We start from the raw sequence: 13,629 nt of genomic DNA on the forward strand, positions 1-13,629 counted from the left end.
GCCTTGCTTGCATCATTTTCCTTATCCCAAAAAATTTGAATGAGAATATAAATATAAAATTTCATAAGCTTGCTTGATTTTTGAGCACAAATTTATTGTTTCCATAATTTAAACAGTGAAAATGAAAAGTGATCTGAAAATGATATTTTTCTAATAATAGGATCGAAGCTCCTTCTTTTTATTGTGTATACGGATACGTTTGTAGATATGCATATGTAAACATGTACATACATATTTACATGCACATCCATATAAAATATATTGATATTATAGCCTTATAGGCAACGTTAATAAATTATATGTAATATATGTTGTATATAATACTTGCAATATAAATTATGATACCATAAATTGTGTATAATTATTTGTTATTATATCCTCGTATTTTTATGAGATAAGTTGTATAATTATAACATATATATATGTAATGCTTGTATGACGTTGGGGGTTTTGCAAGGAGGGAGACCATCTCGTCTAGCTACTTTTGAGTAACTTTGGGGCATATGAGGTTGAAGTAATGTGACTAGAAGTCATATATATCGTTTCTCCAGGAGAAGTCACTTCCCACTTCCCCATTCCCTTGTCAAGTTAGCAGACAAAGTGGTTCCATTTCCTTCTGAATTTGAACTTAGTGCATATAAAATAGCTCTAGCTCATTTATTTGTTGTGCACTTTCAAGATATTGCCTTAGTTGCTAACTTGCTATCTATTTACAGTGTACTAATGTGATGTTTTTTTACCTTCTTTTTGCAGGCTTATGACTTGGTTCAAGGAAGCCTTGTATGTACAGCACTTCTTTGCTACCTTGTCACCCAATTTACTTATTTCTAATAGTGCAGCCTTCCTTCATAATACTCTATTGCTTCTAATTGTAGTTTTATTTGTAGTGGCAAGCTTATTTATTTAAATATGAGCTCAACTTTGAATGATAGACATAAGGCCTTTTGTTATCATTCTTTTAAGCTTATCATGTTTCCAAAATATATGGTTCCTTTTACTCGCAGACCTGTATATCTTTACAATTCACTTGTATTACTCGATTGTAGATTGCCTTCTTCAATAACTTGTTTTTAAATGAAAAATAAGCATCATAATTGCCTCTGTTGATGAGGTGATGATGGACAGCCAATTGATGAAACCAAGTTTATTAAAACTAGGTTTATTCATGAGAAAAATATGATGATTGTATTGTAAATAACATCCCAGTAAAAAAAAAGATAAGATCCGGTTCTGCATTGACTTCTGGGAATCGATGAAAACTTATCTAAAATGTGATTTATCACTGCCCATGGTAGCTCTTGTTTATGGATGGGTTCTCAAGCTAAAACCAAATTAAAGTGTCACATGAGGATGAGAAGCATGCATCTATCCAGACCACTCTATATTTTTCTTCCAACAAGGTGATGCTTTTAAGGGCTCGAATCATATCTATGACGACCTCACACACAAGCAAGTAGAGTTTCTTGTCAAGGAATTAGCTGTAGAAAGTATATGCCATTTTAAGCATGTAAATAATCGTTGGATTGTATTTGAAGGAATTCAAAATTTTAATCTTAAGATGAATACTTCGTAGTATGCTTTTGGTGTTTCATTGGGAGAAATTTTAGGCTATTTTATATGTCATGGTAGCATTGAAATTGATCACTCTAAAATTAAATCTATTATATATCTACCACTACTAAAAGCCATAAGACAACTTTTTATTTAGGATAGGTTGTCATACAAGGAGGCTCATCTCTAATATCTAATATCTTAGGTAGGTGTCAGCCCTTTTCAGGTTGATGAAGGACCCCACCTTTGTATGGGACGGTGCTTGTAATTAAGCCATTGACATCAGAACACAATATTTATCGCATGCTCAACTCTCGTGACACTCATCCCATTTAACAATCCATGCAAGTATGCAACATTGCTACTTTAGTTTGACATCATGTATGCCCCGTAAAAGGTTGTGATCATGATTGATTTCCTAACTATCCATCTTCTTCAACTCCACTTTCCACTTAATGTGATTTGCTAGATGAGGATATCCTCAAAGTGGAAGAAGACAAATAATCTCCGAAATGGGAGCTCTATTTTGATGGAGTTTTATCAGCGTGACCAACAATACTAGACAAAATTTGTATCTTTTTTTAGAACACCATAAGGAGGTGTACTTCGATATTCCTACGGCCTATCAGAATATTGCACAAATAATAAGGTTGAATATGAAACCATAATAATATGCCTCAAACTTGCAATCAGTATGAGAATGAAGAAGCTTCACAAAAAAGAAGCCTCAAACTCCTAATTGATACATAAGTAGAAAATAGGTTCTTTCAAGATCATAAACCCATATATAACTACACAATGGTTCTGTTTCATGAGAACAGTAAAGCTAATTCACTGGCTAAGTTAGCCAAGAAAATTAGTGGATTCTTTTGAAGATCTTGTCATCATATTCAAAATATGCATATTATGCCACCAACTCTTTTGTAATATATGGAAACTAGAGAAACTCAAGTGACCCTAGCAATAGCCAATGAGGTTGGTTGGAGAGAATATTTCATCACATACATTAAAGTAAACTTCCTAAGAATAAATCTATCATTTTCCAAATTTCATGAAGTGTATTCCTATATGCCTTCATAAATGATTCAATATATCAAAGGTCATTTGCCCAAATGTGATTACAATGCCTTGGATCTAGCGAAGCCAAGGCCTTCATGTTTAAAATATATGAGGGGCCATGTGGTACACACTAATTCTATCAAAAAATGAAGATCAAAATCAAACATATGAGATATTGCCAGCCTAATAAGGTTAAGCACTATATTGACCACACTAATGTGGAGGCACTCTACATTAACTGCTTAACCTAATACATTTTATAAGTATCATTTTGGTTGTTTAGATGTTCGGATATTGATTTGCTTGGCTCTATAACCCCCATTGTTCTTAGGGCATCAATTTATCCTCTTTGCCGTTAACTATTTCTCAAAATGGGTCAAAACAATTCCCTTAAAGGAAGTTAAAATAGATAATATGATGTTCTTCTAATGCCACATTGTCTATCAATTTTGAGTCCTATGCTAAATCCTATCTAACAATAATAAGAACTTTAAAAGCGTTCAAATTTGTTGTTTCATCAAACAACATATGTTAGATTCTTTCCTGAATTTATAACCTTAGAGCTAATGGTTTGTTTAAAGCATTCAATAAGACCTTAAAAAAACTATTAAAAAAAAACCTTTAAAAGAATAAGAGAGAATGATATGACAAATTAATAGAAGTTCTATGTATCTATCACACTACATATAAAATTGTGATGCGAGCCACTTCGTATTCACTTGTATTTGGAATAGCGGTGATACTTCCTCTCAAAGCTTCGCTACTTCTACTCTCAATTGTCATACAGTATGGACTAACATATGAAGAAAATATTGATTTACATCTCAAAGAATTTGAAGCTTTAGACAAACTTTATCTTTAAGCCCAACAAAAAAAAAAAGAAAGACTAAAGGCAAGGATGACCAAATATTGCCATGATCATATAGTTATCCCTAGAAGCTTTAGGGATGGTGAATTAGTCATCATGTGTTAAAGACCTATACTTTTCAATCATCACATTAGTAGTAAATTATAACCAAATCTGAAAACAACCTTCATTATTGAAAAAAGTATATGTAAGAAGAGCATACTAGTTTATCTAAATGAAGGGTGTAAGGCTTATGCAGTTATGCTTCTGATAATGGTTGTTGCCTCATGTTATTATTTTATGCAGTTGGCTTAGTTGTTGTGCTTACTTATTGAGCCTAAAGGTTCAACTATCTTCATTTGCTTAATATGTGATGTAGACAAGGGGGGGGGGGGGGGGGGGGGGGGGGGGGGGGGGGGTCAACTCATGTTAAAAATAAATCAATTTTTGGCTTCCCTTGAGTCTACAAGCTCAATTAAATTTGAGATGAAATTTAGCTCATTTATGAGCTGATTTTTAGTTCATTTATTGAACTAAGAGTTAGTTCATTATTAGCTAGGTTTTAGTTCATTAATTGTCTTATTTATGTAACTTTTTATTTATAGTTATTATGTTGTCTCTTGGGATTCCAAAATGACTTTTGGAATTCCAAGAAAATGTGTATTCCCATGCCATGGCTCCTTGGCTTCTTCGGGTGGCTGTTTTCCATGCAAAGCTCCTTGGTTCTCACAGTGGCTGTTGGTTTTCCGAGCTTGGGGGTTTTTCCCGTGGCTTTGGAGCCTTGGTTCCATGCGGCCTCCTTGGCTCCCGTGGATGCTCCTTCGGTTCTTGGGCTTGGGCTGTTTTTCCATGCTAAGTGATGCTTGGGTTCTTGTGATAATTTAATGTATGTATCCTTTTGTATTCCCCTTTCATACCTATAAATATGAGGGGTTGTTTATGTTTGAAAGTAAGTTGAATGAAATGTGATTTTTGGAAAGCTTTAACCTGCGGGTTTGCTTTGGAAATCCTGCGGGCTCTTTCCACCCTTCTTTCTCATCCCCTCCGGAAATCCTGCGGGCTCTTTCCAACCTTTCTTCTCGGGCTTCTAACCTCTTTCGTCTCTCCGCAAGTGCCACTCCACCTGTATCCTTCTTCTCTAAGTAAAGCAACTTTAGGGTGTCTTTTTATTTTTATTTGGAGTCGTTTGTAGTCTTTTGATTTCTAGTTTTTAGTTTTATTTGAAATGTAAGAGTTTGTTCTCTCTCTTCTCGTCCTTAGTCATTTTCGTCGGTAGAAGTCCGTCTCTCCTTTGCGATCGAGAGGTATAGGGTCCCCTATATTTTTTGCTCGCATCAATATGCTATTAAATGCAAGTCAATTCTTAAAGATGGTTTAATTTAATGAGCTTAAAGATTAAGCTATATTACAACTAGTTCTGCAAGCTCAAGAAATCAAACTAGTTGAACTAATTTCAACTCACAAACCCAAAGGTTAAAGTTCGGTTGTCTTTTATAATTCTCCAGCAATAATGGTATATTTTATATTAATGCCTCTAAAGCAGCTTAGTCAAGCCTTGCGGCTGGAATCTCAAAAGTGGTATAATAACTTGTGTTTACAACCAAACAAATTGCTTGGAATATAAATCTAAGAGTTAGCTACCTTTTAGACTCTACAAACTCCAAAAGCAGAATCAAAACTTAAATCTCAAGCTGAAAAAGTCTAAAAATTTCAAGATTGGATGTGTCAAGTATCAATTCAACAAGTCTAGTAATTGAATTAGGAAAAACTCTTTCAAACATAAGGGTTGTGTTGTTTCATTGATTCAACAAGTTCTAGCGGTCAGTTGACACAATATATGGTGATTCAGTAAGTCTAAGAATTGAATAGTCTCTATCTTGATATCTCTCAATAAGCCTAAGGGTGAGCTGACATTTTTAGCTCACAAGTCGAAGGATTGAATTGCCATGTTAATTCAACAAGTTTTAGTAGTCAAGTTGGCATGCACATTAATGGATCAACAAGTTCAAGGACTAAGCCATCCCCCATCTTGGTTTAGCCAGCTAAAGGTTGAACCGGCACCCTTAATTCACAAGTTCAAGGGTTGAGTTGTCATGTCAATATAACAAACTCCACTAGTCGGGTCAACAAACACATACGATGGTTAAAAAGTTTAAAGACTAAATAATCTTTATCTTGCGGGTCAAACTAAGGGCCGAGCTATCATGGTCAGTTCAACAAACTCTAGTAGGCAAGTTGATATAACTATATGATGATTTAGCAAAGTTACTGGTTTAAATGAATCCTACGCATAATGAATTTCAATTCAAATAAGTGTTTTTAAAGCGTTAAGCTCAATGTAATACGGAAGTGTTCAATTTTACTTAAATGAGCAATGCATAAAGTGAAGCAATGGTTTTACTAATAAGGGGTTTCACAACTTGTATATTATATATTCACATAATATATTCATATAATAGTAATAAATTTTACGAATAATGTAATAAATTTTTGATAAATATAATGATTTGTTCAATAGCAATAATTTCCAGCTATCTAAAAGCCAAAATATAGGTTCAAATATAGAAATAATAGTAATGAAAATATTTATACTTGAAAATCAAGAACACTCGTGAGATTGAGTGACTATCTAGAAATGAGAAATAGTGGTGGCTTGAAGTGAGGGAGAGTGTGAAGATGAGATATTGAGAAACATTCGTGAGAAGAAGCTTGTGAGCAAGAAGCTATTAGTACGAGAAACAATAACCAACAAGAAACTTATAAGAAAAAAGGTGAACCAACTTTACATACTCTAATAATGCAACTTGTATTTACCTCACGCGAGTCATATGCCTCTCTTCTATTGACATTTAATGTACCTTACATTCTCTTCTCTCTTATCTTGATCCAATCGTATATGTCTCCCTCATACCCCACCACAATCTCTCTTAGGCATTACTCACTAAAAAGACTTCTGATATCATCCTAGTTCTAGAATGACCCTTTCTCCCCTAATTTGATCTCCCTTGCTTGCACTCAATCCATCTCCCTTGATCTCACATTTCCTTCTCACCCTTTTTCTTTCCCTCACATCCCGATGACACGTGACATGCCCCCCACTCTTCCATCCTATGTGCAAACCCACCTGATATTGAGCTCCCTCTTTGCTCTCTTCTCCATGTTATCCTTTTCAGCAAGTAGCCCAGTGACACTACTTTATTCTCTTTTTCCCAAAAACATTCTCCCCCTTCACTCATTCACATGTCTCTTGACTTGTCTTCTGTGCATTCTACAATGCATGACTCCTTAATCTCCCCCTCCCTCTCTCTCTCTCTCTCTCTTTAACAAGACCTAACACCTTATGACTCTTGCCATCAAAATGTCTAGGCCCGAGCTCAACTATGCCAACTCCTTAGTGGTGAACTCTAATATGACTTCTTTCCTAAGCTCCAATATGACTCCTTCCTCTAACAAGCAGGAAACTCGGCCCTTCTCTTGGATTTGTTCCCTGCCACAAATTTTGCGACATTAGATTTGATTCCCTCGATTCCAACGGTCCAACACGCGTTGGCCTCATGCCTTTCAACTTTTTTGTTTGCAAGTACTCCCCTGTTAATTTCATATGGCACAAATAAGGGATCAAAAGATGGAAGGGTTGATCTTCAACCAGGCTAATTTAAAAGAATGATTATTGATCTGGCTAGTGTGTATAATCATTGATCTTTGATTTGATTAGTTTTAAGAGCATAAGATCTTCGGTCCATCTGGAATTTTGAAGACTTTCATGTTATTTATCTTCGATCTAATTGAAACTTAAAGACCTTTGCATTAGTAATCTTCATCCAATTGGAGTTTTGTCTTCTTTTGTTGATGTTTTTGATTTAGGTCTAAGGAGATGAATGCTTGTCTTTGGCGACCATGCTTAATCTTGTGGTAACTTCATCGCTGTTAGATAGTGGAGGGTATAACACACGACTTCAACATTACTGAGATACCTGCAACATTTAACCTTAGGTAGATGAGATGTCATCATTGGTGTTGAAACCACTAACAAGAAGGGAAACACATTACTGGAATAATTCTTCCTAATAGTTATATATTAAAGAGTTTAAAATAAAATAAATGTTAAATTTTTTTAAAGAACTAATTAACTCAATTCAGTTAGTTTGAGAATTACATTGTTGATCTTTGATCCAGCCTAAATTTTGATGACATTCACACAATTGATCTTCGATTTGATCGGAGGTTGAAAACTTTCGTGTTGTTGTTCCTCGATATGGCTAAGTTTTGCATTTCTCTGGTGATCTTAGATCTGTGTTTAGGTGTTTGAATGCTTACCATCAAAGACTATATTTGATCAAAATTTGATGACGATGATCTCATTGACATTACGCAGCTCTAGTTATGGTAGTCTTACAACTTTAGCATCCTTGATATACTTGTGACCTCCAATTGTAGGTAGATGTGGTGTCATCCTTTGTGTCAAAACAAGCAATGAGAAGAGAAGCACGTTGAAGGGATGCTTATGCCTATAGATAATAATGGGGTCTAAAAAAAGAGAATAAGATGCCTACACATACACCTACACCTACACATACACATACACATACACATACACATACACATACACATACACATACACATATATAAGAATAATCATGTGTAAAACATTTGAATTTTGCAAGTTTCAACATTAACCCCCAAGCCAATATTAAATAAACTCAATTTAGTTATTTTGTAAAATATGTGAATGCTTTATACATTCAAATATGTTTAGGTAAAATGTTCCAATATTTTGTGGCATTCTTGTAGTCATCCCTAATTCAATTAGATTTCATAGAATTTATTATACATGCTATCTTGGTTATAGAGCGAAGTTTTAAAACATCCATATGAGTTTCCTTGCATATAGAGCGAGATTGTACGACTCATTGTCGGATTGATTATAATATTAATCTATTATTATGGTTTTCTTTATGGGCCTTCCAAGGGATGTAGTCTCAATGCCAATTAGATGGGCCAACACAAAGTGTTAGGAATTTCATCAAATCATGCTTTCCTCTTGGGTTGTTAAATGGATATAAGCTCCAACCTTATCTAAATTTGTGCCATCTCCTATATTAACAAACCTACAAATGAAAATCTAATCCACAAATTAAAAGCTATTCAAATAAAAAACCCTCAACATTTATCTACACTTTTTTTAGTTAGATTGAAACTCGAGAATAGCATATGGTTATGCCATGCCTTTGAGCTCTAATTGGTTATGTCTAGTTTATTTGAATAGCAAGTGATTTTACCTTGTGCTTTTGAACTATTCAATGAAACTAGGACAACAACCCTCCACCAATAAACGAGTTGATGTCAACTTTGAATGCATGTTCTGACATGTACGTCTACCCTAGCACTCGAGATATTTGAGAAGTGGTAATCTATGCTTGCTAATCAGATTCCTTGGATGTTAAGACTCAAATTCTTTTGACATTAACAAATTGAATCCAATGCTATACTTAGATGGTGAAATTATGAGATCATGATCTAGTATCTCTATTAACCTAATCATTCCCTATTAATTCAATTCAAGCATAAACATAAGCATAAATTTTGAGCCTAAGCAGCCATCTTGATCAAGGTTGCTTTCCTATGGGTGATAGGGGCAAGTAATAGGGGCTTGCACAATAGCAAGACTCAATCTCAATTCTATATAAACTCCGAACCAACAATAGGCGACTTTTGGTTGCTAAGCCTAATCTATCTTATAGAAAGCTGCTCCCATATTTTTCTCATCAGATTGAGAGGCTCGAGGAAGGAGTTGACTTTTCTTAGCAATCACAATGTTCTCTTCTGATTATGATAATCTATCATTCCTGGATTTTGGAACCTCTATGTTGAATTCTAAGATCTCTTCTGTCCTTATCCTCCGCTTTTAATGTGAAGTCAAATTTTATTTCTGTGTTAATCTATTGGAGGCAAATTCTCCAAGTTGTGTTTTGTTGATATATGTTGAATTGATTGAGACACATTCATTGAAATATGTGTTCACATAATTGCAGGTTAGGTGGAATTCTGTAGCTGACAAGTCTGTACCTGATCCACCAACTGCTGTTTTTATCCATGGTATTCTTGGTGGCAGGAAAAACTGGGGTATATAAAACTATAAGTTTCTCAAATTCACTAGATTTTTTCCTTATATGTTACAATTATTAACTCGAAATCATGAGCAAATTTACAATGATCTCTTCTTACATACCTGAATAGTCTTACACAATCAATTCAAATGGCTTCTTTGGCAAGGTCAAAGTAATTCTTCCAGTTTTCCTAAGCTTGGAGTTTCCAGAATAGCCTGTTTTATGTTTCTTTCTCGAAGGATAAAAAAAGCTTATTTGTGTTCAGGCAGGCTCCTTTCCATAACGCTAAGAAGAAAAAAAAAAAAAAGGGATTGAGAAATGACACGATTTCCTGTTATGTAATTAAAACCTTAATTATTTTTTCTTGCATGTTCATCCATATTGTTTCAGCAGTTTTTGAAGATGAATTAGCATTGCTGATGTTGTTCTTGTGCTGCAGCTTCTTTTTGTAGAAATATATTCCCATCACCAGCATTCGATAGTTCTGTAGTTATATTCCCTCTTCCCGAAAGGCCACAGACTGATGCTATAGAATTAATCATCATTATTGCCTATCCGAAGTCATCATGTTTCAGGATTCATTCTTTCTCCAGTTGGAGTTTTGCACCTGTCTCTCTTTAGTTGTGTTCCTGTATTATCCCTTAACATATTTTCACACCCTCATCCTCAGCTTACAAGACAGAAGGTTGGAAGATACTCCAGCTTCTGATCTAAGGAGTGATGCAATTAAATGTGTTGTTAAAGCATGCACATTATAAGTTATCAAGTTTGTGACGTTCATCAAAACATAGCTAAATTTAAGATAATCCAACTCTACTTTATTATCTTGGGCATCTACGTAAATGAAGATAAACCTGCAGATAGTTTATCGCATTATTCATTATTTCTCGTATCATTTCAACTCATCTTGTTGTTGATCAATTATGATTTAAAAATCCTCAGGTTCTTTTGCAAGGAGATTATCACAAGAATTTCCTATGTGGCAGGTACATCGCATGGTGATTTTAATATTTCAATTTCTCTTATTTAGGAATGCTATAACATAACTTGATTATCCAAAGTTTTTTCTTCTTGAGATGATCATAGAATTGAAGTATAGTATCATCAAGCATTTAGACTTTTATTTTTTATTTTCTTTCAGTTTCTTTTAGTTGATTTGCGTTGCCATGGTGATTCAGCATCACTTAAGAAGCTTGACCCTCATAGTGTCGCTTCTGCTGCCCGGGATGTTTTGCAGCTTGTAAGTAGTAAACAATATTCTTCTTTTTTTCGTGCTCATTTATAACTTTCTCAATAAGAGTATTTCCATCAATATCTACTTTAAAGATGCAAAGTACTGTTTTATATTCCCTTCAGCTGGTCCATATTTGTTATTTTTGTGTTTTGTTTTACATGTCACAACATGAACCTAGAAACTGAAAAGTATATCTATCACATTGTTAAATTTTATTCGAATCTTTATTCTTTTACATTATGGATGTAGTAATCTCAAATGATCACATCTTCGCCAAGAATGTTTCTTTATGCTATTGATATTGAGAAAATGATCAAAGTGGTCTCTTGACTTTTTATGATGACCAAAATGATCTCAGCCTATTCTAAAGGATCATTTTGATCCCTCTAATCTTTAAAAAGAAATAAAAAAAGTCCTATGATGGGACTATTTTGGTTCCTCTTTAAAGAGTTGAGGGATCAAAATGATTATTTAATATAGTTGGAGACTATTTTGGTCTTTCATGAAGAGTCAATGAACCATTTGATCCTTTTCCTCTATTGATATTACCAACCTTGTGGAAATGCAAAGTAAAAATGAATTTCTAAATACTAATAATAGTGGGTTTTTTTTGTTAAATTCAATATGAATATAGTTAAGTACTCTTATTTTAACATTTACTTTTTTTGGCATTGAAAGTTAGATGATTTTGTTCATTAACAACAATGCCTATTTATAGGCATACAAGATGAATATAATTGGAAGAAAATAAAGGGGAGAATAAATATAATAAGGGAAAATAAATACATATTGTTTGAAAATATATACTTATAATATATTGATTTCCTAATATTATTTTCTGATTAGCATCCTATGCTAATGCTCCTCTAAACTGGAGCATATATATCCATAGCTTTAGTTTGTCACTTAAGTGAGAGAATAATAGAGGACCCAAATATCTTGCACTTGTTTTGAATTGGAAACATGAGGTGTAACAATATTTTTAGATAGCACGACATCTTATATGAAATAACAATCATCATTAATGTGCTTTGTCCTTCCATGCAACAGAAGATTATTGCCAATGTATGTGGCTGGCTGCATGACTATCGTGACAGAGAACCATAGGCTCAGTTACTATCGCAGTAGAGAACCCTAGGCTCAATTGCTGAAAAGCCAATTTCTTCAAATAGAATTTGAACCATATCATTTCACATATAGAATGAGTCATTGCTCTATCTTCTTCTTCAATGCTGGCTCTAAGTAGAATTGTTTGCTTCCTACTCTTCCAGATGACCATATTATCTCCCACTAAATTACAATACCAAGAAGTAGATTTTTGTATGAATAAATCCAACCTAGTAGTTATCAGCAAATGCTTCAATATTTAAATGCCTAGTTTTACTATAAAATAGAGCTTTACTATTTTATATGAGAATTTGAAAAACATCTTAATATTTTTATTTTGGATTTTGCATACATTGACTTACAATTCCAACAACAAAAGATATATTCAAACGTATAATTGCTAGATAAATAAAAATTTCAACAAATATACATGAATAAGATGGATAATCAAATGGTATATCTCATCATATATACTTTGGTTATCCATGAGGGTTTCAGGTTGGATCTCACCCTAAAAGTCATATTTTTTTGAGCTGATGAGTGGCATTTTTTCTCGGAGATAAAAAGATCACTTTCTTCTTGTAAGTAAATTCAATCCCAATAAAATGCTTATGTTTCTTTGAATCTTTGGTTACAAAATAATTCTGCAAGTAGTGCTTTACTTTAGATGTCTTCTTTATTTCTCCTATTGAGTAATAATATATCATTCTACATAAGTGGCTAGCATAATTGAGCTTATTGTTGTATGTTTAACAAAGATAGATAAGAACTTCACAAAATTTGTAATCCAAGCTTGTGGACTCTTCTTGAGCCCATAAATGGCATTCCTGAGCAGGCATATGTGCTTCTTCCCTTGATTAATGTATCTAGGAGATTGCTCTATAGATAGTGCCTCATTCTAATCACCATAAAGGATGATGTTATTTATATCCTTTTGCAGCAATGGGCTAATCTTGATTGATGACCACGAAGATTAGAATTCTGACAGAGTTGAGTCTGGTGACTGAAGAAAACTATCAGAATAATCTATCCCATAGGCTTAAAGCTTTTGCAACTAGCTAAGCTTTCTACTGATAGTGAAAATCCATCCACAAGCAATGGGCTTGACCCAATAAGAAGGGGCAATTAATTCCAATGTTTGTCGATTATGAAGAGCATTTATCTTAACATCTATAGCTTATTTTCGTAGAGGATGTTATATTGCTTCTAGGGGATAGGGACAACAAACAAATGCATGAAAATATGACAATAGGATATGATCAAATGGTTAATGTTCATAGTGAGAATAGATGACTAATAATTTGTCATTTATCTCATCTTATTAGCACTATAAGGTGTGGATGTGAAGGCACGGTCTAAGAGGGATCCTCAATAGAAGTAGATAGGATGATACGAGGTATTGTAGGAGGAGATGGTTGAGGTCCTCTTCTAGAGTACAATAGAGGAGGGGATATAGGAATGAAATAGCAAGAGGAAAATGGCTAAAAGGTGATGATTCAGAAAGGGAAATAGGAATGAAAGGGGTATTCTCATGTAAGGTGATTCCATAATGAAGCATTCAATTTATTATATGGGGGTCATAGCATTTATGCCCTTTTGAGTTAAACAATACCCAAGGAATATACAATGAGTGACATTGGGAGAGTGTTTATCATGCGAGCAAAAACATAAACAAAGCAAAGGCAATTAAGCACTTGTTGAGTGCAAGAAAAAAAAAGTTAGAT

At 34.0% G+C, this 13,629-nt stretch overlaps 1 protein-coding gene across 2 annotated transcripts in view; it reads left to right on the forward strand.

The window, feature by feature from the left end:
- The window catches only part of LOC110113243 (protein ABHD11), a 32,275-nt gene that overhangs the window by 8,816 nt on the left and 9,830 nt on the right, over window positions 1-13,629 (forward strand). For both annotated transcript variants that reach the window (XM_020845727.2, XM_020845728.2), the window contains exons 3-6: window positions 754-780; window positions 9,490-9,580; window positions 10,507-10,550; window positions 10,706-10,804. In XM_020845727.2, coding sequence (XP_020701386.1) covers window positions 754-780; window positions 9,490-9,580; window positions 10,507-10,550; window positions 10,706-10,804 — 261 coding nt within the window. The remainder of the gene's footprint in view (window positions 1-753; window positions 781-9,489; window positions 9,581-10,506; window positions 10,551-10,705; window positions 10,805-13,629) is intronic.

Source organism: Dendrobium catenatum, unplaced genomic scaffold (genome assembly GCF_001605985.2).
Source record: "Dendrobium catenatum unplaced genomic scaffold, ASM160598v2 original_scaffold_144855, whole genome shotgun sequence".
NCBI classification, from domain to species: Eukaryota; Viridiplantae; Streptophyta; class Magnoliopsida; order Asparagales; family Orchidaceae; genus Dendrobium; species Dendrobium catenatum.